General features: G+C 50.6%; 1 protein-coding gene across 1 annotated transcript; it reads right to left on the reverse strand.

Moving 5' to 3' along the window:
* Window positions 1–931: 931 nt before the first annotated feature.
* RNF169 (ring finger protein 169) lies at window positions 932–23,675 on the reverse strand. Its single transcript, XM_052699305.1, has 6 exons — window positions 23,345–23,675; window positions 15,199–15,275; window positions 9,549–9,695; window positions 8,554–8,666; window positions 7,367–7,466; window positions 932–5,764 (listed from the first exon to the last, which is right to left on the reverse strand). The coding sequence occupies exons 1-6, from the start codon at window positions 23,673–23,675 to the stop codon at window positions 4,604–4,606; spliced, it is 1,929 nt and encodes a 642-aa protein (XP_052555265.1). The 3' UTR covers window positions 932–4,603.

The following is a 23,675-nucleotide window of genomic DNA, read 5'->3' on the forward strand; positions in this document are numbered from 1 at the left end:
TCCTCACCTCAGCTCTGCCTGCTGGACCTGAAGGCTGTCAGGGAGCTGAGCTGAGCACAAAACAGGCATTAATAACCAAACCCACGTATTGAGAACAGCTGTGACAGCGTAATCCAAGGAGATGGGGAACAAGGGGAGCAGTGGAGGGAAAACACTCCCCACCACTTGCTCACACCTATACAGAATCATAGAATCATGGAATCACAAGGTTGGAAACGACCTGTAAGATCAGCTGGTCCAACCGTCTCCTCATCACCGTTGCCACCAGCACCAAATCATCTCACAGCTCCTCATCCAGGCGCCCCCTGAACGCTGCCAGGGACGGCGACTCCCCCACCTCCCTGTGCAGCCATTGCAGCGCCTGAGCACTGAGAGAAACAGTTCTGCCTCATGTCCAACCTAAACCTCCTCTGCTACAACTTGCGGCCATTTCCTTGGGTCCTGTTTGTTGCCTGGGAGAAGAGGCCACATCCCTCTTCCCCACAGCCTCCCTCCACGCAGTTGCAGAGTGCAGCCAGGTCTCCCCTGAGCTCCTCTTCTCACCCTCACCACTCCCAGCTCCCTCAGCCGCTCCTCAGCAGCCCTGTGCTCCACACCCCTCCCCATTTCGCTGCCCTTCTCTGCACGCTGCAGGGCCTCAACATCTTTCCTGCAGTGAGGAGCCCAAATCTGAACCCAGCACTCGAGGTGCGGCCTCAGCAGAGCTGAGTGCAGGGGATGCTCCCCTCCCTGCTCTGCTGGCTGCACCATTCCTAATGCATAGGCATAAGGCATATGAAGAACATCATTATACTCACCTTTGTATCATTATTATTTGCAAAATATTAATCAACAACTGCACTCGGTCACAGGCACCCGGAATTTCCCCAGAACAGGCAGCAGTGGAATCACCACGGTTTCCCCAGCAGCAATTTCAGCACAGCCAGGCAGCTCACTGTCAGAACCTGGTTTTATTCTGCTTTAACCTGGGCCTTTGTCCTGCGGTTAAAGTCCTCGATGCTGTTAAAAGGTACACAGGATTTGTACACGGTTGGCATGTTTCTGTTTTGTGACAATTTTTCACAAGCAGGATTTACTCTGTTCCAAATGACAGAAGCCACAACATGACGGACTCTGCATGTCATTTACCCACACATTTACACATGCAAGTCAACGGTCTCTGAGCAACTTCCATCGCTTTTAAAACATTCAGATGAAGCCACAGTGGTTCAGCTGAGATCCAAAATGACCGCAGTCTCTCACTGGCGCTCCGATGGCAGGGGAGGAGAACACTAAAAGCACAACGATTGAAAGCGTACTGGAAAAAGTGTAGCAACATCGATATTGGTTTCAAACAGCTCGACAGTAAACACCAAGAAAACCAGGCATACACGAAACCTTTCGTCATCGGTTGGAGATTTTCCTGTTTGCATAGTGAGTAGTTCTAGGGCTGTTCTGATGTGTTGCCGTGCTTTGAAGATAGAGGGAAGATAAAAGTTTGTGTCAGAATTGCACTGCGCATGGAGATGGTTCCAGTGCTGAGCTGGTGCACTGCTCCAGGAGATGCCCCCCAGCTCTGTCGTGACATCCCACCCTGTCACGATCACATCCCAGACTGTCACGGTGATACCTGCCGTCGTCACGGTGACATCGCAGACCATCGTGGTGACACAGAAACAATCCTTGGTGGGCCCCGGTTTTCCTGGGGGATCGTTTCCAGTGGGATCCCTGTGAGGGATGCTGGAGGATGGGTTCTGTAGGGTCAGGAGATGGCGAGGAGCTGGGAGCCCCGTGGGGCCGCTGCCCCCGGAGCAGCACTGAAGGCTTCACTTTCATGTCGGCGATGGTCTTTAAGGCTTCTACCTCTCCTTGCTCTCGTTGATACGATACAAAGAAGCACTTGTTCCAGCTAGACTTTGTGACTACTGTGCACTGCATGTACAATAGCGTTGGAAGAAAAATACTGACAATATAGCACAACATCATACAGTCATCTCGCATCACCCTTTCTTTTGGCACTTTTCCTTCGTTCCTCTCTTCTCACCGACTCCGAGCACGAACCGTTCTGTACATCTGATCCCATGCAGAAGGCTCCAAAGTGTCCGAGCTGCTTTGTAGAGTCAGGCAGCATCTTTGGCAGATTTGGCGGCCGGGTGATGGCACCACACTCCTAGGGACGTGCAGGATGGTGGGCCACGGTGGGGGGAACAACCAGGAGCCAGTGCTGGCCTGTGGGCTTCCCCCAGTCCCCAAGAGGAGGTGACTGCAGGAAGGATGAGGGTCAGGAGCTGCTTTCCAGGAGGTGCAAACCAACGGTTGGTTCCATCTCAGGGCCCCTGCAGATCCTGTGCTGCACCCAGCACTCAGCAACAGGTATTCTGCTTCTCTGACAGCACTGTTTGTGGCCACCACTGCCCATTACAGCAAGGGAGGCCGGGGATTTCTGCTCTTATCAATGAAATGATATACCACTCCTTTTTGTGCAAGCTGCAGACAACATTTAGAGGTCTCCTTCCATCCCAGCGCAGGTGGGGCTGGGTTTTAAGGGAGCCAGCTGCTGCCGAAGCCTCATATTTAATACATAAATATTTATGTAACTCGTCTTTAAAAAAGAAAAAAAGATATTTAAGAAGACACTGGCCTGGTGCATTGGGCTCCATAATCGTTCTTAAGAGGGGAAAGAAAGGATACATTCAGTGTGGAAACCCCACGGAAATGCGAGTTTTGGTGTCCACGTTTGCTTTGAGAGTGCTGAGAACCAGAAAAGAGAAAGGAAGAAACTGTCCCAGGATTAACCATGAGCAAGAGGCAGCGACCAGATGCAAAATTAACAGGCAAATTTAACTCATGGGAGGAGAAAAAAATCACTGTGAGTTTCCATCCTGAGCTTATTCTATAGAAACCAGTGCAGAGGGCAATTTCAGGCTGTTGCTGTTGATCTCTACATCAATCTTCTAGGTCAAATTGGAGCTCCAGTTGCTCAGCCTTCTTCTGATTCAATACATGATTCGAGTCCAAAGAGCTGCGAGGGAGCAGGGATGGTCCCAGAGATCAGGGAGCATCCAGTTGGTGCCTGAAGGAGATCTGGATATAGATCTATATATTACGGAATCACTGCTATAAGCTTTCTCCAAACAAAAAGTGTCAATCTGTCGAAATATAGTATTTAAAATATATAAATTTTATCCATTAAAATATAAGTTTTCTTTTTTAAAAACAAAAACAAAAACAAAAATCCAGTTCCATTAGGAAACAGCGCCAGGGTCCTTGCAGTCACACAAGGACGTGGAAGAGAAAAATAAAATCAGTTCCTTTTTTTTTCTTGTTGTTTTCAGAGAGGAAGACATTCAGCCTTTTTTTTTAGATAGGAGGAATTTGGGTAGTGGCCATTCTCTGGGATTGGTCCCATGCTTCAGGTCCATCCTGCAAAACTCGTCTCCCCGGCACCGGCGTTCCTCCGAACGCACTGCAAAGCAGCACCCGTAGATGAAGCTGATTCTTCCTGAGCCCAGTTCCTCACAAGAACCCAAGGATCACTTTGGATGATGGGGAAGAGAGGGGAAAGGTGGGAAAGCCCCGAGTGTGGCTGTCACCAAAGGCACAACTCTACCCCACCAAGCCCAACAGCTCCCCCAGCCCCCGGCAGCCCCGTGCCCTTATCCCTTAAAGGTTTGTGCAGCATTGCTCACCTGAGCTGTTAGTGGTTTAAGCAGTGAGGAGGGTGGCTTGTACTCCCTGCACCCCACGGCAGGAGTACTGGGCTCCCATTCCATCCATTCTGCACTCACTGCGTGCTGGGAGAGGCCAGCCCCGCTCCCTGCACTGCACCCAGAGCCCACAGTGCCTGCCTCCTTCTTCCCAACATCAGGGCAGCATTTCCTTTTCTGGGCTTCAACATTTAGAAGGGAGGTGAGACTCTGGGTGAAAAGCTGCATTGTTCCTTGGGTCGCAGTGCCTGGAGGGTGGCTCCCAAATGCTCTCTGCCCCATCATTAACGTGAACGTACAAGTTCCTATAATGCTTTTCTATAAAAACCTGATTTTACAACTTTTTTTCCACTGCATTTGGCCTTCTACTTATAGAAGACAACCTCTGATCTGCACTGCTGGTGCAGCCAGCGAGATACATTCATTGGTCAGCACTGCAGGTGGATCCCCTGATCCCTCCTGCAAGTCCCAGGATGGGACCAGCCTGGTTTCCTCTGCAAGCAGAGCTCCGATTTCTTGTGGAATATGGACATGGCAATGAATGGATGAGGTCCACCATGGAACAGCTGAGGCTGGCAGGGACCTCTGAGTCCCACCCAGCAGGGAGCAGGGTGCCCAGGACCCAGGGTGCCCGTGCAACCAACCCTTCCAGCCAGGACAACCATCAGCTGCACTGCAGTGCACTCACAGGATGCCAGACCTCTCTCAGACCAATGGACCAGCCAGGCTGGAGGAACTTGTCCTTTTTTTTGTTACATCTGGAAGGACTCTGGCTTCTCTCTGAACTGGACCTCGAATGTCTTATCACCAAAATGAACAACGACAGCGTGGGTGGAAGTATGACAAAAAATAGCTTTCCTGGAAGATAATTTGATAAACCTCATCGTCCTCTAGAAAGGCAATATCGTCCACCAGTGCTACTTGGCACCCAGAGTGCTCTTCGACCGCAGCAGGTACCGATCCACCCTGACTTTCCGCCTATCCACTGTCCTGTTCTCGCTGTCGAAGATGCGCTGCAGGTGCAGGGCCAACCTCCTGTCCTCCTCCTCCTGCTGCAGCTTCTGCTCCACCTCCCGCACCAGGCGCTCCTCCAAGCCCGGCTCCCCTGCTGCGTGCCTCAGTCTTTTGACAGAGCCGTTGTGCTCCAAGTGCTTTGTTTTGCAGCGCCTCTTCCGTCCCCGTCGTAACGCTGGCGGCTGTTCACTGATGATGTTCTCGACGGAGTTGCAGGTGTTGTTCTGCACGTTGATCAGCTCGCTGTTGTTCAGGCATTTCAGCTGCTTCTTCCCCGACAGGACCCCCAGAGTGCTGCTGTCTGGTACCCCCATGACCCTTCTGCTCAGCACTTTGGGGCCCAGATTAAGACAGGATTTGTCCGTGAACACGTTGGCTTTGACGTCAGGGGCTTCGGACACACGTGCGTGCAACGGGGCTGCGTTCAATCGCATCTCTGCTTCAGCGCTGTTATCTGTTGTTAAGGCCTGGGAGTCCCTGTTCCTCTCGCTCCCCCTCTTCATCTCGCTGATAGAAGGAAGGAAATCCAGCTCAGGGTGAGGGTCTCCCGTCGCATCTGACAGCAGCTGATCATCCTGAATCTGGGAATGTTCCTTATGGGCGATGTCAGGAAGCGTAACGTCCTCCCCGGGTTCCGAAGCCAACGACGTAAGGGTCGCTTTTGAGAGAGTCTTTTTAATCTGGCGCTCCTGAAAGATCTGCTCCCATTTTTTCAGTATTCTGGGGCTGGCCTCGTAGGTGGTGGGTTTCTGCAGGCTCCGGCTGAGGTTCCTCGGAGTGGATTTTATGATGAGGGGGCTGAGGACACGGCCGTCAGGAAGCCTTTTGGGAGGTGTGCAGGGCGAGCAGACGATGGGCTTGAAGTGGTTGAGCTCTTCTGAGATGCTGTCATTGCTCTCGGGGCTGATGGATCGCTCTGGTCTGTGCAGGGCTGAGAGAGACGACGCGGGGTTGAGGAGTGGGCGCTTCTCCGCCGTCAGGTCCGGGGCAGAGAGGCAGCGGTTGTTCTGGGTGGAGGAGAGAACTCCCAGCAGAGGTGTTGATGCGCTGGTGATGGGTGGGACCTGCAAAGTAAGGTTTGGCTGCTCAACAAGCTTGTTATGGAGAAGGGAACGGGCAAATATGGGCAAGGAGAAGGGGAGAAACGTGGCACGGGGCTGCAGCTCAGCTCCTCCTCTATGCAGTCTGGTTGCAGCACATGGCACCGCCAACACCGGACATACAACACTGCCAACACAACACAGCAGCATCACAGAAGCACAAAATGGCTTGAGTTAAAAGGGGCCCATAAGGCTCTGATCTCATTCCCTGCAATGCACAGGGACGCTCACAGCTCCATCAGTGCTCAGAGTCCATCCCCTGACCCTGGGTGTCTCCATGAACAGGGCATCCACCACCTCTCTGAGCAACCTGTGCTTCACCGCCCTTACCAGAACAAAATAACTTTTCCTTCTATCCAATCTAATATCAGGGTCTCAAATTTATTGTAGTGTTAGAAATGCTCTGGGATAGGGCAAATGGCAACCCCTCTGTTGGAGAAACAACGCTGAGGAGCCCCAGCACTGCCCTGGCTGCAGGAACCCACTCTCCTCAAAGGTAATGGTCACCCAGCGGCTCTTTGCTCCCTAGCAAGGCACAGGGGAGCAAGAATGAATACTTGGCCTGGGTTTAACACACTCCTCTATAAAACGTTGTCTGTGTGCCAGAGGCAGATCAGTGGAACCTCCGTGAGCATTCCTCACACAGTGCCAGTGTGGGGACAATCTCTGGCAGAGCTGAAGAGCAGCATTTCTTGTCCTCTCCTAATGCTGTTCTATCTGGGATGTGCCAGAACCCACCCAATCTGACATAAAAGCTGCACATCGTCAAAGGTAAACGGTTCCTACTGGCTTGTTTTGGAGTCAAAACAGGTTCGTGGGACATCCCTGCAGCACAGCTTTTATTGGGCCAGGCCCATACATCACCTGCTTGAAAAAATGAATGGCCAGGGAGGGCAGCTCAGACACAGACCCTCACTTGGAGCTCAGTCCAGTTTAGATCAGAACTGGACCAAGCTTTTAACAAGAGACTCCAGATCACGGTCCATGCCCACTGAGACATAAGGCACAGTGTAACAGCTGTCATTAATTCCCTGGGTCTGAGGGAAGCAAGACCAGGCCGACTCTTCCCACAGCAGAGTTCAGTGAAAGCACCAAAGAAAGTATGCTAGCAGCAGGGGAGCAATGAGTTTTGCTCTACTTAAGCAACTCTGAACAACTCTGAACAACTTTTTAAGCACCTTTGAATTAACAACAAGGGAGAAAGTGGGAGAAGAGAGGATTTTCTTCTCAACTTTTATGATTTTTAACTTTAACTTCCTTTAACCGAAGCTGGGGCTTCAGCCTTGGAAAGAAAATGAATTACAAAACAAAGCAATGAAGAGAACCCTTCCAATTTCCAGCTATGCCACAACACAAACAAACAGCTCGGTAAGCTGCCTGCTCTCCTGCCCTGTAATTTCAAACCTGACAGGTTTTTATTATGATCTGCAAGGAGATGACTGGCCCAGGGCAGTAAAACCACCACCAGTGTCTGATACAAGCAGATTGCTGGCACTGTATGACCTCAGATAAGGACGTGACACATCAAACCCTTTCTGGCCGCACGCTGTTGGGAACAGGTGGTACCTTTGTTTTGTTGAGTGGGGCTGATCTCTGCCTGCTCTTTGATCTCTCCTGGATAGTGTCATTGCAGCTCCGACTCCTTTCCACCTTGGAGGTTAGGTTCCTGTAAAGCAATTACATGAGATTGCTCTTTATCTTGGGAGCAACACGTTGAATATCCCCAGCAGAAAGGACACCTGAAACCTGGAGCTGCAGGGACCACGGCTCTGCAAGCAGAGCCTCAAACCCACAGGTGGGTGTTTGATGGGAACAGCTGGCTGCTGCCCACCTCTGTGCTGAGACCTCACGGTCTGCTGAATGAAGCCATCAACCAAAAGCAGTTGAGGTAGATGACCTCTGTAGGTCCCTTCCAACCAAACTGTTGTATATTATGCAGAAATGTCATGGGTGATAGTGATGGGCTGACGGTTGGACCAGATGATCTTAGTAATCTTTTCCAACCTTGATGAGTTTCTGATTCTAAATAATCTTGGTAAGAGTTGGAATCGAGCCATGAGCCCTGCAGGGCTGTGGGTGCTGCCTGCATGGCTTCAGGGTGATGCCACAGCACTGAGCAGATGCTGCCCAGGGTTTTGGCCATGGAAATCTCCAGCTGAAGCTGCAGATGGAATGACAGCTCTGCACCACAGCCCCCCAGTCTTCCCTAGAGCATCAGTCTATGTTCAAGGGCTCTGTGCTAAATACCCTGACACCTCTACCCCTCGTAACTAATTGAGACCAGAGTTAATGACAGCACTACAGAAGCCCGTGTGCTGCTGGTGTGAAGTCACACCGTGTTACTCAGCTGCTTGCAGTGCCTCATGCAGCAGCTCTCACTGATAACTGGTTTGGGGCAGATGCTGCCTCTTAGCGTGTGTGCTGGAGATAGATCCAGCACTCAAATCTAACATAAAGAATTCTGTACTTCTGAGTTTTGTAACTGAAATCTACAGTTAGTGATTTTTCAGCTTCACGGGATGAACAGTAAATGCATGAACCCCCAGGATTTTACAGCAGGCAGGAGGTAATCACAACAGATGCTACATTTACCAATTCTTAAATTCCAGAATAGCGACTGCTTTTTTTTTTGGACTGCAACAACCCTTTTAATTTAATTCAAAGCATCTCAGCTACATTTGGAACAACAGCAAGAAGAGCAAGACAGTTACATCTGCACATTAAGCAGCCTCAATGGAGTCTCAGCATCTTACCCTGAAAGGAAAGCAAAGGAGTAGGCACTGGTCTTGGAAACGAATGCGGACCGATGCGTTTGTTTGCCTTGGAATGGTTCTTCATTTTCTGAATCCGAGAGACGTTCAGGAAACTGAAGTCAATCAAGGAAGAGTTAGCTGACATATACGACAAAAAGAATCACTTGGAAAGCAAAGGTCTTTCTTGCAAAGGTATTAATATTCCACAAACCCCTGATGCGACGAGGCCTCCAGGATATAAACTGTGAATGCAGCCTCCCAGCAGATGCACACCCTCACGCAGTTCTCTTCACTGGAGCTGTAAGAGCTCCAGTCCCCAAAGATAATAATGCAGAAATAAGCACACAGCTCCTGTGTACAGCTGTGAAAGGAAAGGCTGGATGTTGTGTTGAGGGACATGGTTTAGTGGGAGCTGTTGGGAATAGGTGAACGGTTGGACTGGGTGATCTTTTAGGTCTTTTCCAACCTTGGTGATTCTATGATTCTATGAAAGGTAATTCAAAGATCAAGCACTGGATGAGCAGTAAACTTGAGAAAATCCTCCCATAAAGGTACTATGGGACATGAGCCAGAGCCCACATAATCCTCTACCTGTAATTCTTAAGAGCATTTCCTATGGAGTCTCACAGCTGGAAGGAAGAATAGGGCCACACTGTAAGGGACTTGTGGAGACATGCTTCAGGAAAGGCTGTGTGCCACCTCTGCACGTTCAGTGCAGCTGCACCTTCAGTTGTGAGCAAACTGGGTGGAAGAAGTGGAGACAAACCTCCAGAAAGACATTTGTGGTCATGATAAACCCTCTTAGAACACAGGTCTTGTTAGTAGAAATCTTTGTGAACTGTTAGCTCGTATCCTTCAGGGCCACAGAGAAATCAGTCCTGGAAAGCATGTAGAGTCAAAGGAAGAAACCTAACTCCTGCTCCAGGGTTGAATCTCAGCAGTATTTCACCTGGTTGGTGTCTGTGATGTGGACTGGAAAGCAGAAGCTTACTTACACACTCCTGGTTCACTTTGAGCACGAGAGAGTCGTCTTTTTTCTGCTGTTCTTCCATTTTTCGCTTTCCTACTTCCACGTCATCTAGCATGAGCTTGTGAATCAGGTCCTCAGAAGCTTTTTCTTCTTGTACCTTTTCTTCTCTCAGCTGGAAACAACGACAACAGAGACAGCATAATTGAAATGCTTTGAGTTCCACACCTGGTTGTCAATAGTGATTTTCCAAAAAAGTTTGGCCACAACATTTAATTTTGTGTCTCTGTTCCTCTGCTCTGCCTTCCTCACAAGCAATCATGGGGAGACTGTTTTCTTTCTACATCTACACAAAGCAGGGATGTCACTGCAAAACAGCAAAGGCACTGTTAGATGCAATGTTTGACCGTGAGTTCTCTGCCAAACTGGTTTCTAAACTAGAGAAAAAAGCTTCTGTCTCCTTGTGGATTATCACACTACAAGTTAATAGGGCAGAACAGTGCATATACACAATAGTTTCATGCAAGCTACAACATTTCTGTCTTCAAATGGACTGCAACACTGCACACACAACTTGTCAGGTAGACAGACAGCACCACCTGAATTCACACTTGTGAGTTATGGCAATCCCCATGCCATGTAAACTTCTGCTGTTTCATGGACGTGTTGGGATGGAGGAGACCCAGACAGACCATCCAACCCTCCGATGGCCATCAGGAGTCCCACAGTTGCAACTTGATTTTGAATTCTCACTTGTTTTTAGACATTTTCTCGTTCCTTTTAGCACCGTGGCTGGCAGCAATTCACAAAGACTATGAAGCAACATTGTTTTACTCACATGTGCTGTACTACAGCACTTTATGAACCCAAACGAAGGCTGAGTGAAGGCTGAACAAGGAATCCTACAGAACTGCATGGTAGCCCCAGCAATGTCCTGCCTTGTTTCCCATGAGCTCTGCACTGAACCGTGGTGTTGCTGCACCCCATGGACTGTGCTCCTTCCATTCACTGCCCCCTGCTTAGAAGCACAGAGTATCTCAAGGTGGGAGGAACTCCCAGCTCCATCCAACCCATGTGGCTGAGAGCAGCATCCCAGTGCTCCCTGACATCTGGTAGCTTAGGGCTGCCCTCCTGGGAAAAGCACAACTCACTGCTCAATGGCTGCTTATAACCAGCTCAGATGGACCCTTCATTTCCATCAGCCCCTCATGGCCAGACTGTGCCTACACAGAGGCTTCAGCCCTCCTGAAGCAAAGGATTACCCTAATGGAGTCACAGATGGATGGGCTGCGACGAGATGCGCTGTTCAGAGCCAACAAAGCCCTCCTCTCCTCCTTCACACCTCTTAGAATCATGGAATCATTCAGATTGGAGAAGATTTCCAAGATCCCCAAATCCAACCCCATCCCATCCCCACCATGCCCACTGACCATGCCCCTCAGTGCCACATCCACACGGTTTTGGAGCACCTCCAGGGATGGTGACTCCCCCACCTACCTGGGCAGTCCGTGCCAGAGCATCAATGCACTTTCAGAGAAGAAATTCTCCCTAATATCCAACCTGACCCTCCTCTGGTGCAACTTGAGGCCCACGGCCTCTCATCCCATCACTGTTTCCTTGGAGCAGAGGCAGATCCCACCTCACTACAACCTCCTTTCAGGCAGCTGTGGAGAGAATAAGGTCTCCCCTGAGCCTCTTCTTCTCCAGACTGAACCATCCCCCCTATCTCTTCCTTTTGAACAAGGTGTGCAGCATGCGCTGCCCAGGGTAACACCACAACACCTCTCCTCCCTCGTTTCTCAGCCTCTCATCTCTTCCTGAACTCAGCACTTGTACATAACGCCACGAAGAGCCCACCTAGGTGCCTGGATGGAACTTCTCTTTCCACTCCACCTCTATAGGTGGGCCTCCTCGACGACTCTGGCCTCTGGTTGTCAGCAGCAGGTCTGCGCTGCTGTTTCACAGTTGTGCTCAGCACAAGGATCCACAGAATGCTTGGATTGGACGGGACCTTAAAGATCATCCAGTTCCAACCTCCTGCTCTGGAATTACAGTTCTGTTTCTGCCCCACAGCTCAGTGTGGGATCTCCTCGTGGTTTCCCACCTTCCTGCTAAGACAGCAGCATCCTTCTGCCTCCCAGTGCCGATGGAAATAAAGGCACAAAGCTTTCCTGGGGTTCATGCAGTTGCACTGCAGCCCAGTAAGAGAAAAGAGTTGGTGACACTGCAACAACAACGGGCTTTTCAAAGAATATATGCTCCCTTTTTCTTCCCTTTCTCAAGGTTAACAAAATAAGCATGGCCATGTGAGTGACCCCATCTCAGAAGCTGAAGAAAGAAAACCGGGTTTGCAGCGCACTGCACAAAAAGCAAAGTGTGATTTTGAGATGAGGAAGGATCCAAATTCTACTGAATCTGAACCTACAGGGATGAGCGAGGGAGGAGGAGGAGGAGGAGAAGGCACAAAGCAGCAAAAAGCCTCATCTGGGTGATGGTGGGTGTGTAGCAAATGGTTCCAAAGACAGATTTTGCTTCTGGTTTAGCGATGCTTGAAGACACATCTTTGAAATCCTGATCTATTAATAATCTGAAGTGAGAACATCATCTGACTGAGAGAGATTACTGCCACGTGACTGAGCCATGGGTAGTACAGGACTCTGCTGCACATTTTGTGAGGTTTCTGCAGTGTTTTTGTGCTTTGAGAGGCCCCTCTGGAAGTATCTGAAGCAAAAGGTCACACTGAGACTCGTCATAAAGATGACTGAAATCCCACCCAACACTTCCATCCCTTCCATATGAATGGAAGGAGCTTGATGGGAATCCTGGCCTTTTCTCCAACATACAAAATCATACCCAACTCCCGAGCATAAAGCCACAAGCTTACACAACAACATGTAGGAAGGAATATCTAAGAACTGTAGGCAAACCTATGGGACAGCAAGTTGAAGGTGCAAGCACAAGGTGCCACATGCATCACCGGGAGGCAGTCATTTCCCAAAGAGGGGGTAAAAAAACATGGCATAAAAGGAAAACAATTCTTGTCCTGCAGGTAGGAAGCAAGTGCTTGACTCTGAAAGCCAGATCCCCCAGTGCTGAGAAAATCACACCACAAGATGATCTACTTCCACTAAGTTTCTCCCTGCAGAATGATGGCCACTACTTTGGTTTTAACTGCACGAGGAAGGAAGGAGGTCCAGAGCTTTGGAAAACATTTAACGGGGGATGCAAAAGCTGCTGGAAAGCTGAAGACAACAAAGGTTGTCCTCATGTCACCACCACGTGACACCACGTGCCTCCAGACAGAGGAAAACCCAGTTACACACCAGCTTTGGTCCCCAAATCTGAGCCCTCTGCATTCTAAAGTTTCCCCTGAAAATCACGGGCACCACGCGACTCTTTCTTCCAAGAGTCAAAAGAGCCAAGAGTTAAGATTAAGGGAAATGCTGGAATTTCTGCCGTGATGATGGAACAGAAACCCCTCTCCCATCTCTCTGTGAGCAAAAAGGGGAAGCCAACAGCCAAACATCCTCAAAACGCCAGAGGAACGTTCAAGCATCTCCTTTACACAGATGGGGAAGTGAGAGGTGCCGGTGCACGTTTGTGTGGCATCTCCTTGCTCAAGTCAAGCAGCAGATGCAGAGACTTCTGCAGCCTGCCACCAGCTGACTGTGACTCAGACTGCTTATCTGAACTCGGTTTGTTGCACGTGAAGTTAGTCACTGTGTGATCAGAATAGGGAAATGGTGACAAAGGACCCACAAGCCAGGAAGGCTGTCCTGCAGAGATGCTGTACAGGAGTTACACGGCAGAGAAGATGGTTTAATCCCTGCAGGAATCATAGAATAAAATCATAGAATAGAACAACAGAACCATTAAGGATAGGGAAGACCTCTGAGATCCCCAAGTCCAACCCCAGCCCACCCCCACCATGCCCACTGACCGAGTCCCTCAGTGCCACATCTGCCCTTTATCTGAACACCTGCAGGGATGGTGACACCAGCACCTCCCTGTGCCAACATTTTACTGCTCATTTGGAGAAGAAATTTTCCCCAGTCTCCAACCTGAACTTCCCCTGATGCAACCTGGGGCCGTTACCTGCAGATCTCAACCAGGCTGGAGGCACCTGAAGAGCACTGTCTCAGTTCAGCACAGCAAGCCTACGTGCAGCTGGGGGCACAAAAGCCTCCTCTGATTACACCAAGAACTTCCCCACAAGCAGAAATTAGCAGTTCTGCCTCAGAAACCAGGAAAACCTGCAGAAACGATGAGCTGGCTCCCAAATCATGGTGGGAATTCTCTCACTCAGTTACCAGGATATTCATAATACCCCGGCAAAGTCTGCAGCTAATACCTACATGAAAAGCTTGCTTTTTTCTTTAAGTAGAACAGATCCGTCCTCCAGGTTCCAGCAAAAATAAATTCAATTGCCAAATACAGTGATGCACGTTTAAGTTAATTAATAAACCAGACTTTTGTTTCTAAGTGCTCAGTCTTGCACTGCTGCCTAACCCAACAACTCTTCAACAAAGCATCTCAGTGTTGCTAAAAGAGCCACAGCACCCGACAAACACAGCACAGTCTACCCAGCACAAGTAGGCTGGACCAAAAAAGTTTCCATTCCTTACCATCAATTAACCAAAGGTTGCAATCAAAGCGATCCTAATGAGGCTGCACTACTAATTGCGTGGAGAAGAAGGAGAGAAAACCCTTCCCCTTTTTAAAATTCCACCTAATTCATCTGTGATTTTAATACAGGCATTCCCTGAGTAGCTGTTTGCCTGAAACACCACCTAAGCTGTACTTTCCTGCTTAGTGTACGAGGTTATCTTTCCATCTAAACATTCCAGCTCTTCCTACGTTGTTGAGACCTTCAAACAAAAGCCCAAAGAAAATGTTATCAGTGACAAATCTGCTCCTTCTCCCCAGCAGGAAACCCAACAGTGGGGAACATCTCAAAGCAGAACGCATCATGGTGCTGCTCCAGCAGTAGCATGCAGGAGTCCAGGAACACAGCAGGAGCACAGTTATGGGACTAAAGCTATTGGGACTGGAAATGATTAGATGCTTAGCTACAGCAGTCCTTGCTTTTGCCATAGTGTTTCTTGCTTCAAATTTCTGTCCATGACAAGCCATTGGAGGCATTTCATAGAATCACAGAATCATGGAATCATGGCATATCTGGGATGGAAGGGGAGCTTAAAGCCCCTTCCAGCCTCACTCTTACTGTGGGCTGGTTGACCCCACCAGCTCAGGCCCCATTCATGGCCTTTGGCACCTCCAGAATGGGGCTCCCACAGCTCTGTGAAGCCCATGCCAGAGAATTTCAGTGACTTAGATTCAAACAATCCCTTTTTTCAAACGTACTAAATGCAAAATTCTCTACAGAATTGCCTCCAGGGATACAGATGCTCTCACAAACCCTTTATAATCGAGGTCCACCAAGGACTGTCCATCTCCAGGCTCTGGAAGGCAGCCCAGGGCAGCAGGAGCTGGCTTCTGCACGCCTGCCTGCTGCCAACACCTCCCTGAGCTGGCTGAGCAGCAAAAAGGGAATAAATGACCTTTGTTACAGAGCAGGGATGAAAAGCCCTTCGAGCTTCCTTACAGGTAGGATGGCATTCCTGCTGGAAATCCACGTGATTCTGGAAGAAAAGCTGCAGTTACACTGAGTACTCTACCTTCCTTAGCTGGCTTTCATATTCTTCTCGAAGTTCCCCCGGTTTGCTTAATTTGATGGGTGCTCTGAATATAAAATCTGAAAAAAGAAGGGAGAAAGGAAGCACATTTAAGGCAGGCTGTTGGGCCACCCATCTTTGCTCCTCCTGTGCCCCACTGCCTGTAAAAGGTTTTTGCAAACGGTGCTGGTAATGTGGGCAGCACGCGGTGCAGCTGTGTTGGCTTTCCCCAGCACAACTACACCCACATTGCTGGTTTAGGGAGTGTTTTCTGTCCCAAAACACCATCACTAAGTTGGCCCTAAGAGATGATTTCCAATGTGGAAGCGAGCACACAGCTGGCACTTCTACTTTGCTGCAATTTGCTTGTTTTGCCACCAAATACCTTGGCGTGTGTTTGCCTGTCAGCTTGAGCCTGCAGGCACAGCCCAGGACCTCGATACAGCCCCAAGCTGATGGCTGAATGCATCTTCTTGGCTTTTAAATTCACCAACAAAACCCCCATAGCTGAACTCCCAGTGATGAAGTGGGAACACAGCCAGTGCCCACGTGTACCAAACCACATGGAACTGCTGCATGGTTTGCTTGCTTCGAAAGGGAACAAACCTCTTGTTTGTAGAGACTTTGAAAGCACTTTCAAAGTACAGACTTTGAAAAAGCTTCCATTCCCTCTTGCAAGAGCTCACGCCATAAAGGAAAGTGCCATGCTGCTGCCACCATGTCAATGATGGCTCTGTGCCCACACTGATCGCATCCTTGAGCTCCCTGTGCATGTCATCAGGTTGGATTTCCATCTGCAGCGTGCCTGCAGCAACCACCAGCTCCTGCTGGGTGCTTTAGGTTGGCATCAGATCTTATCCTCCCAGCTAAAAAGGTGTTTCCTCCCTCCAGGGTCATAAAAGCATGTGGGTTAACCCGGGGAGACGAGCGAGCCGTAGCGATCGTCCCATCACCTGCTTCAGTTCAGCAAGCCAGAAGAGATCCTCAATGATGAGACGCTTACAAAGTTCTGCTGGTTTAGCTAATGCACCCAGGTGGGGGGCAATTCCAGGTCCAGCATCACTATGCAGTAACTGGCATCTCTCATAGAGACATAAAAAAAAGAGACAGAGAGCCCAAATTCCTAACTTTTGCTTACAGAAATGCAAAAAGAGCCATTATCAGTAGGGCACGTTGAACGCGTCTCTGCTCCCCTGGGCCTTCAATCCTACATCCTCCTTGTCCCCACAACCACTCACGGTGTGTTCTACACCTCTGCTTCATCACATCCTAGTTTTGGGTGCCACCATTAATCCCAGCTGGAGATGCTGGCTCGATGCTGCCCTATGTGCTGCCAAGCAGAACGATGGCAATGTGTGAGAACTCGAGCAAATGCCTCTTGGTTGGTTTTGCAACAGAATTCCTGCCTGGTTCTTCTCCTGAGGGAGCTGCAGAGGAGCAGGGATGGTCTCTGAGTGAAGGGCTGCAGGGAAAGGCTGGCACTGGGACGTGGGCTTTGCTTTGAGGATGATATTCACACCAACACCACAAGACAGCATCAGCATCTGTTCCTCAATGCTTGCAGCCAGGGCTTCCATCCTGTTTTGTGCTCAATCACAAAAATACGACGGGTTCTATGAGAGGACAACTCACTTGCTATTTTCTAATCTTCCCCATTTTAGCCCTCCAAAGTTGGCCCTGCAGGCAGGCACTGTTCATCTGCACTCCTGAGCAGCACTTGGAGAAAATTCCATGCAGATGGAATATAAAGATGCTAAAATAGCCACCTCAGTGCAGAAAGCCTTTGGTTCCTTGTCCTGCAGCCAAAGCTCCAGTCTAGGCAACCTTTAGATGTCCCTTCCAACTCATCTGCTTCTACAGTTTTGTGACTCCATGGGCTCTGCTGCTTAGATAGATGCTGCCATCTCCTCTTTTCCCCTTTGCTCCTAGCAAAAACAATCAAAATCTTGAGATTTTCACAGCTTTTTGTTCCCACTTCCAGCAGTCGGCATTCTGCTTTGTGGAATGAGATCTTGATGCTTTTGAAACACAGAGCAAGTTTTCTGGCCGTGAATGCAGAGAGGCTTGGAAACAGGTTTCTGATGGGAGTAATTAACTCACTCAAAGTGGTTTATTAAGTAATTATGTAAAGATATGCCAGTGGAACGCTTCATATAGATCATAAACAGCCTTATGAGGACACAGAAAGGAATATTCAGGGAAGATTTCCCCCTCTTTCCTGTCCCCAACCACTGTATATGAACAACTTGCGTTAATTCAATCTCACCTCCATCACTGGTGAGATAATTAGGGGGCAAGGGATAAACAAGGAATGACAGCAGTACATCTCCCAGGGGTGAGTGGTATTTTTGCACCTGCCGTAGACATGGTGACATCCACCCTTCTTCTTTATTGAGAAAATTAAGGGTCTGGCAGCATTAGGGGGGATGTGTGTATTTCAGAGCAGCCTTCATACACGCACTACGCTATCGCCGTCCACATCTCACTCTGCACAGAAGTGCATAAAGAAACAAAACAAAACGAGAGTTCAGGAATCCAGCATGGTGCAAAGAACTTCAATACAGGCTTCACACCTCTGTGGATAAAGAAGAACAGGCTGGGAGGCAGGCCCATCACACGAGGTTTCCTCGAGTGGCTTTACCCAGCTTGGCTTCCAGTTCCTGTGATAGCTAGGAATAGGATAATCTTGATCCCAGCATATGAGTAACAAAAAGGCTTTGCCTTTTCCACTCAGAATCACACAAAACCCCATACCAAGCTAGTCTGGGTATAACCATTACTGCAAAGGAGCACAGTGCTCATCCAGCTCCAACCCTGCTGTGTGCAGGTCGCCAAGCAGCAGCCCAGGCTGCCCAGAGCCACATCCAGCCTGGCCTTGAATGCCTGCAGGGATGGGGCATCCACAGCCTCCTTGGGCAACCTGTTCACATGACCTTTGTTGGACAGCCTTAAATTAAACACATGCCATCAAGCTGCCATGCATCACCCATGCTGGAAGAAAGCAATGTGCTGCATTGAGTGGATGTGGGATCACGTCACTGCTGTTCACACGGTGTGGAAAGACTTTATCGTGACTGCACTGTGCTCTTGGGGAAAAATAAAGCTGGAGACAGGCTGCAGAAATGGCAGGAAATGAAGGAACCACCAGGAAATGCTCAAGACTGGTGTAGGCCGGCAGGCTGAAAGGGAAACTGCGGCCAAAACACTCAGAGGAAGGATGAGGAAGTCATGCTCCAGGCCTGGCAATTAAAAACACCCTCTTATAAAGGGATCAGTTATTAATTGCTTTGCAGAGCTACTGGGCAGGAGAGGAACGAAGGCAACCAACTGATTTTACAACAAAGGAGATTTGGATTAGATAGCAGGCCAAGCTTTCCACGCGTTCAGATCCTTAAACAAAGGTGGCCATGGAACCCCTAATGGAGGTGTCTTCACTGACGGATGACTCACGTGTCCATGAGGAGTGACTGAGGCACATCCATCCCACCTTGGTAGGAAGCAGCAGGCTTCTCATGATCCTTCCAGAAACACTTGCTGCTCTCTTGCACAAGCCTTCTCTGCCCCTTGACCACCTTATTACCACTCCTAATCAAGCTCTTTCCTCAAAAATTGAATTTCTGCTCCTCTGCTCGCTTCCCCTTCGGTTCTCCACTCTGCTCTTCTGCTCACTTCTCCAAGTTTCTGCAGGATATCTACAATGTCTGATGGTAACATCAGGAGTGAGAGGCAGAAATTGACACACGTGGGCGAAGCTGGTCTTACGCTGCCTGAGACGACAAAGCTGAGTTCTCATCTGCTTTTCCTTCCACAAGATTCTTTCTGTCTCGACGCCAGGTAGACTGCTGTCCTTGGAGAACACTGAGCATCCTTACTTTCTTGCAGTCTGGCCTAAGCAGCTCACCAGGAGCATGATCCATGTGTGTCTGTTCATCTCGTCTGGCTGAATCTTCCAGCACCCACTGTCTCCACGTCCTGCCCTGCTCCCAACCTCCCATCTGCTGCACCTATCTGTTTCCAAGGCTTTCAACAGACAACTGTTTGGCTACAAGAAATCTCACTCAGCCAAGTACCTTTAAGCATTAAAGCATTACCCTGTATCACTGCATCTTCAGTTCAAAATTTGCTCTTACAGCAGCAGCCACAGGTACGTTTCCAGACGCAACTCATCACCAGAGATGCCCATGCAGCAGGGAGATGGGCCACAGGACCCACAGGCCAAGCCAGATCCTTCTGGTTGGGCAGCTGGAGGCCACCAGATGGCACAGGGGCTCTAAGGGCAGACAGGTCACCTTCGCCCCGCTCACCTCCAGCCACTTCTGCTGGGCAAGTGTCACAACGAGGACTTTGTCTTCATACCTGTTTGTACAGCACACAAGACCTGATCCCAGCTGCAGCCTCCACAAGTCCACTGTTACGCAGGAATGCCAGTGAAGGATACAAAACAAGACTGGAAATCAGAAGCAGTCAGTCAGTGTAAGCTGGAATAATCCAGCTATGTCAAGAGGTAGCATCTTTCATAGGCTTGTAATACTTAAAAAAAGATATTAAAAAGTAGTTTCCCAAATTAGTTCTGTGGATTTCAAGTGATACAGTTCAGCTTCTTGCATGTTTGATAACGAAATGGTGAAGCTGGGGGCACCTCTGGTCCCTTTGCCACCCAGAGCAGGATGCCCAGCGCCACATCCAGGTGCCTTTTGGAGATCACCAAAGAGAAGACTGCAGCCCCACTCTGGTCCCTGTGCCAGTGCTTGGTTACAGGACAGTAAAAAAAAACAACAGTGTATTCTTATGTGGAATAGAACTTCTTGTGGTTTAATTCATGCCTGCCACCAGGTACCATAGAGAAGAACCTGGCTGCACTGCCCTTACTGCCTACTCTCAGGTATCTGTGCACAACTGGAGGTCCTCCTGAGCCTTCACCAGAACCAACAATTGAAACAGCAAAAGGCAAAGTGACACGACATGCAACCAGAAAGGCTCCTACGAGCACATTGCAGCAAAAGGCAGACTAAAGAAAACATCATTCTGCTGCTTGGTGGGCATGGTGCTGATGCCAAAGGACGTGGAAAAATGCTGAGATGCTCAATGCCTCCTTGCCTCAATCTACATGGAACAGCCCCAGCAGCCCCAGGTCCTGGGAAAGCCTGGAGCAAATAAGACTCACCCATGCTGGAGCAGTGATCATTTTAGGGAATTTAACAGACTGGAGGCACATAAGACCATGGGACCTGATGGGTAGCACTTGTGTGCTGAGATTTGGCCAATGTCTTTGTAAGGCCGCTCTCAATTGTCTTTGAAAGGCCATGGTGACCAGGAGAGATCCTTGGAGCTCTGAAGAAAGCCAATGTCACTACTCTGACATTCCGTCTCGACAGTGAGATGGAATGACCAGCTGGTCAGCCTCGTGATATCAGAAAGGTGGTGGAGCAAATGATCCTGGAAAGCATTTCCAGGCACATGATGGACAAAAAAGTGACTGGGAGCAGTCAGCAGGGATTTACAAAGAAGGCAGGTTTAACTGATGTAGCCTTCTGTGACCAGGTGACCACCTTGGTGGATGGGGGCAAAAAAGGATGTTGCTTGCCTCGACCATGAAGGGCTGTGAAGAACAGAGAAATATAAAACAACCCAGGTTGGAAGGGACCCACAGGGATCACTGACCCCAAGCCCTGGCCATACACAGCATCCCCAAGCCCCAACCCTATGGCTGAGAGGTGTCCCAGTGCTCCCTGAGCTCCGGCAGCTCAGGGCTGTGCCCACTGCCCTGGTAGCTGTGCCATGCACACTGTTTTCCAGGGCAGAACCTTTTCCTCACCCCCACCTGACCTCCCGTGATGCAGCTCCATGCCGTTCCCTCGGGAACCAAGATGTAACGAGCACAAACTGGAACAAGACAAGTTCCACTGAATGAATCAGAGTGGTCAAGCGTTGGCACAAGTCGCCCGGAAAGGCTGCAAAGTCTCCATCCTTGGAGAGGGTCAAAACCCACCTGGACACGGTCCTGGCAGCCTTCTTCTGGTGGTTCTACTTGAGCAGAAGGCCCCAGGGCCGGCTGCCAACCCCAGCTAGTCTACGACCACGATAAACCTGGCTGCAGTCGAAATAAAGTGCATCCCCTGCTCTCTCTGCTTCTAGTAGGCTACCATTTGTAATCTTCAATTTCTGCACTATTAGCATGACTCACAGAACAAGCAGTCAATTAGCTTTACAGCTTTCAGTCTGATGCAGCCACCTGGTGCTGCTTCAGGACAGGCCTGATCTTACCAGGAACACCATTCCAGACGAGAGCTCATTTTAGCTCACCTCATTAACCGTTAATTGAACCACTCCACAGCCTTCAGCACAACCATACGTCGGCAATTCCACGCAGAGCACAGCAGTTTGTCCAGCACTTGGGTAACACCACAGGCACATCCCTGTTCGGATGCACTCTCCACGTTTCTCCATGCTAAGATCCCCTGCCGTTCCCTCCAGAACATCTTCAGAGCTTTAGGAAGTTCAGAAAGAAAATGACCACCACCGTGACTGCTGCAAAACACACGCATCTCGGGTAATGCGAGACAAGCAGAGACTTGAAATTAATTTGTTTTTAAATGTAAGTGTTCCTGCAGCGTGGCTGGATATTCCCATGCAGGCCAGGCCAGGGCAAGCACCGTCTTGGTGGGAGGTTTTGGGGAGGAGCGTGGCTCGGCGGCGGTCCGTCCTCCAGCTGCTTGGCGCAGCTCACTGCCAGACAGCCCTTCTATTCATCACATCCAGCAAATCCTTCCGAATTCGCTTCCAGTGGAGGTTAGTGGGGTGAGTTCAAACCACCAATTTAAGCCGTTTATGCTCATCCTGCCAATTTCTCCCGCGGCGAATGAGAGGGTGCTGACACATGCATGAGGCGGGAGCCCAGAGGTGAGGAGTGGCTGGGGCAGAGCTCAGCTGGTTTTGTGGTGTCCATCTGGAGCTCAACGCAGAGCTTCCAGCGGTGGAGAAGAGCTCGTGGTGATGCAGATGATCTGTGCCAACACTGCTGCATCGTCCCCCGGAGCGTCACACTGTGCTGTCAGTGCAGACAGCCTGCTCTCCATACAGGGAGGAAATGCCTTAATAAAAAAAAACCCTCGGAAATGATGGACTTTCTGTCAACAAAGACTGGGACGTCCCTCAACACAAGAGCTTTCCTCTAGCTATGCAGCAGGAACTCATCCGGTGTTTACAACCCCTGCAGGTCTCCTCTGTAACCATTAACTATTTGGGCAATGCTATTACAAAATAACTGGCTGCTGGCCACTGGATGATCCAAACTGGTGCCACCTTGGCCATGTGACACTGTCCCCACTCGGGACTGCCCAGTTCCTCCCGGTGCCAACAGTGAGGGAAAGGAATGGGTCCTCCTGTCACTGGCACTGCCCTGGAGAAGGGGATGGGGTGTTCTCCCATCACCAGTGCCTTTCTGGAGAAGGAAACGGGTCCTCCTGTCTCTGCTGTTGTCTTGGGGAAGGGGACGGGTCCTCCTGTCTCCAATGTCTTTGCGGGGAATGGGAAGGGTACTCTTGTCACTGGCACCTTCCCAGGGAAGGGGACAGGTCCTTCTGCCACCAGCGCTGCCTTGGGGAAGCGGATGGGTTCTCCCACCTCTGGTGCCATCCTGGGCAAGGGGATGGGTCCCACTGTCACCATGTTCTTTCCAAACAAGGTGACAGATCCTACAGTCTCCTACATTGCCCCAGGGAAGCGGACAGGCCCCTTCATCACCAGTGCTTCCCCAGGGAAGAGGACAGCAGTCTGAAAGCTTTCACCCCAGGCCGTGAACAGAGCTAACTCCAGATATCAGGAGGATTACCCCTTCCCCACACCCTCTGCCTGCAGGCAGTTGACCACAGCCCCTCCACACAGCGCAAAGCTGAGCCCCTACAACTCATCGCACCTCCCACCGCCCAGCCGAGCCTCCGCGCACCGCCCCCTCCCATAGAGCCCCGCCCCCTCTCACACAAGCCCCGCCCACCACGCAACATGGCCACGCCCCCCTTCTGGCCCCGCCCAGCGCCTCCCCGCACCCCCCCCGCTCCCCCCCGCTGCCGCCGCGGCGGTTGGGGCCGAGGAGGGGGGAGGGGAGGAGAGGAGAGGGGAGGGGCAGGAGCCGCCGCCGCCGCCGCCGCACCTGGGTCCGGCGGCCGCTGCTCCGCGCCTCCTCCTCCTCCTCCTCCTCCGGCGGCCGTCGCGTCGGTGCGGGCCCGGTTGGCAAAACGGCTGCGGCAAAGCGGGCAGCGCAGGGCCGGGCCCTGCAGGCAGCGTTGGAAGCAGGCGAGGCACAGCGAGTGGCGGCAGGGCGGCGTCACCGCCTCCCCCAGAGCCTGGCGGCACGCCGAGCACTCCGCCTCCGCCTCCTCCTCCTGCTCTTCCGCCCCGGCCCGCCCTCGCCGCCTCCGCCGCCCGCCCCGCCGCGCACAGCCCGCCGCCCGGCTCCCAAGGCCCGCCGCCGCCGCCGCCAT

This window comes from Tympanuchus pallidicinctus, unplaced genomic scaffold, assembly GCF_026119805.1.
Source record: "Tympanuchus pallidicinctus isolate F22 unplaced genomic scaffold, pur_lepc_1.0 scaffold36, whole genome shotgun sequence".
Lineage (NCBI taxonomy): Eukaryota > Metazoa > Chordata > Aves > Galliformes > Phasianidae > Tympanuchus > Tympanuchus pallidicinctus.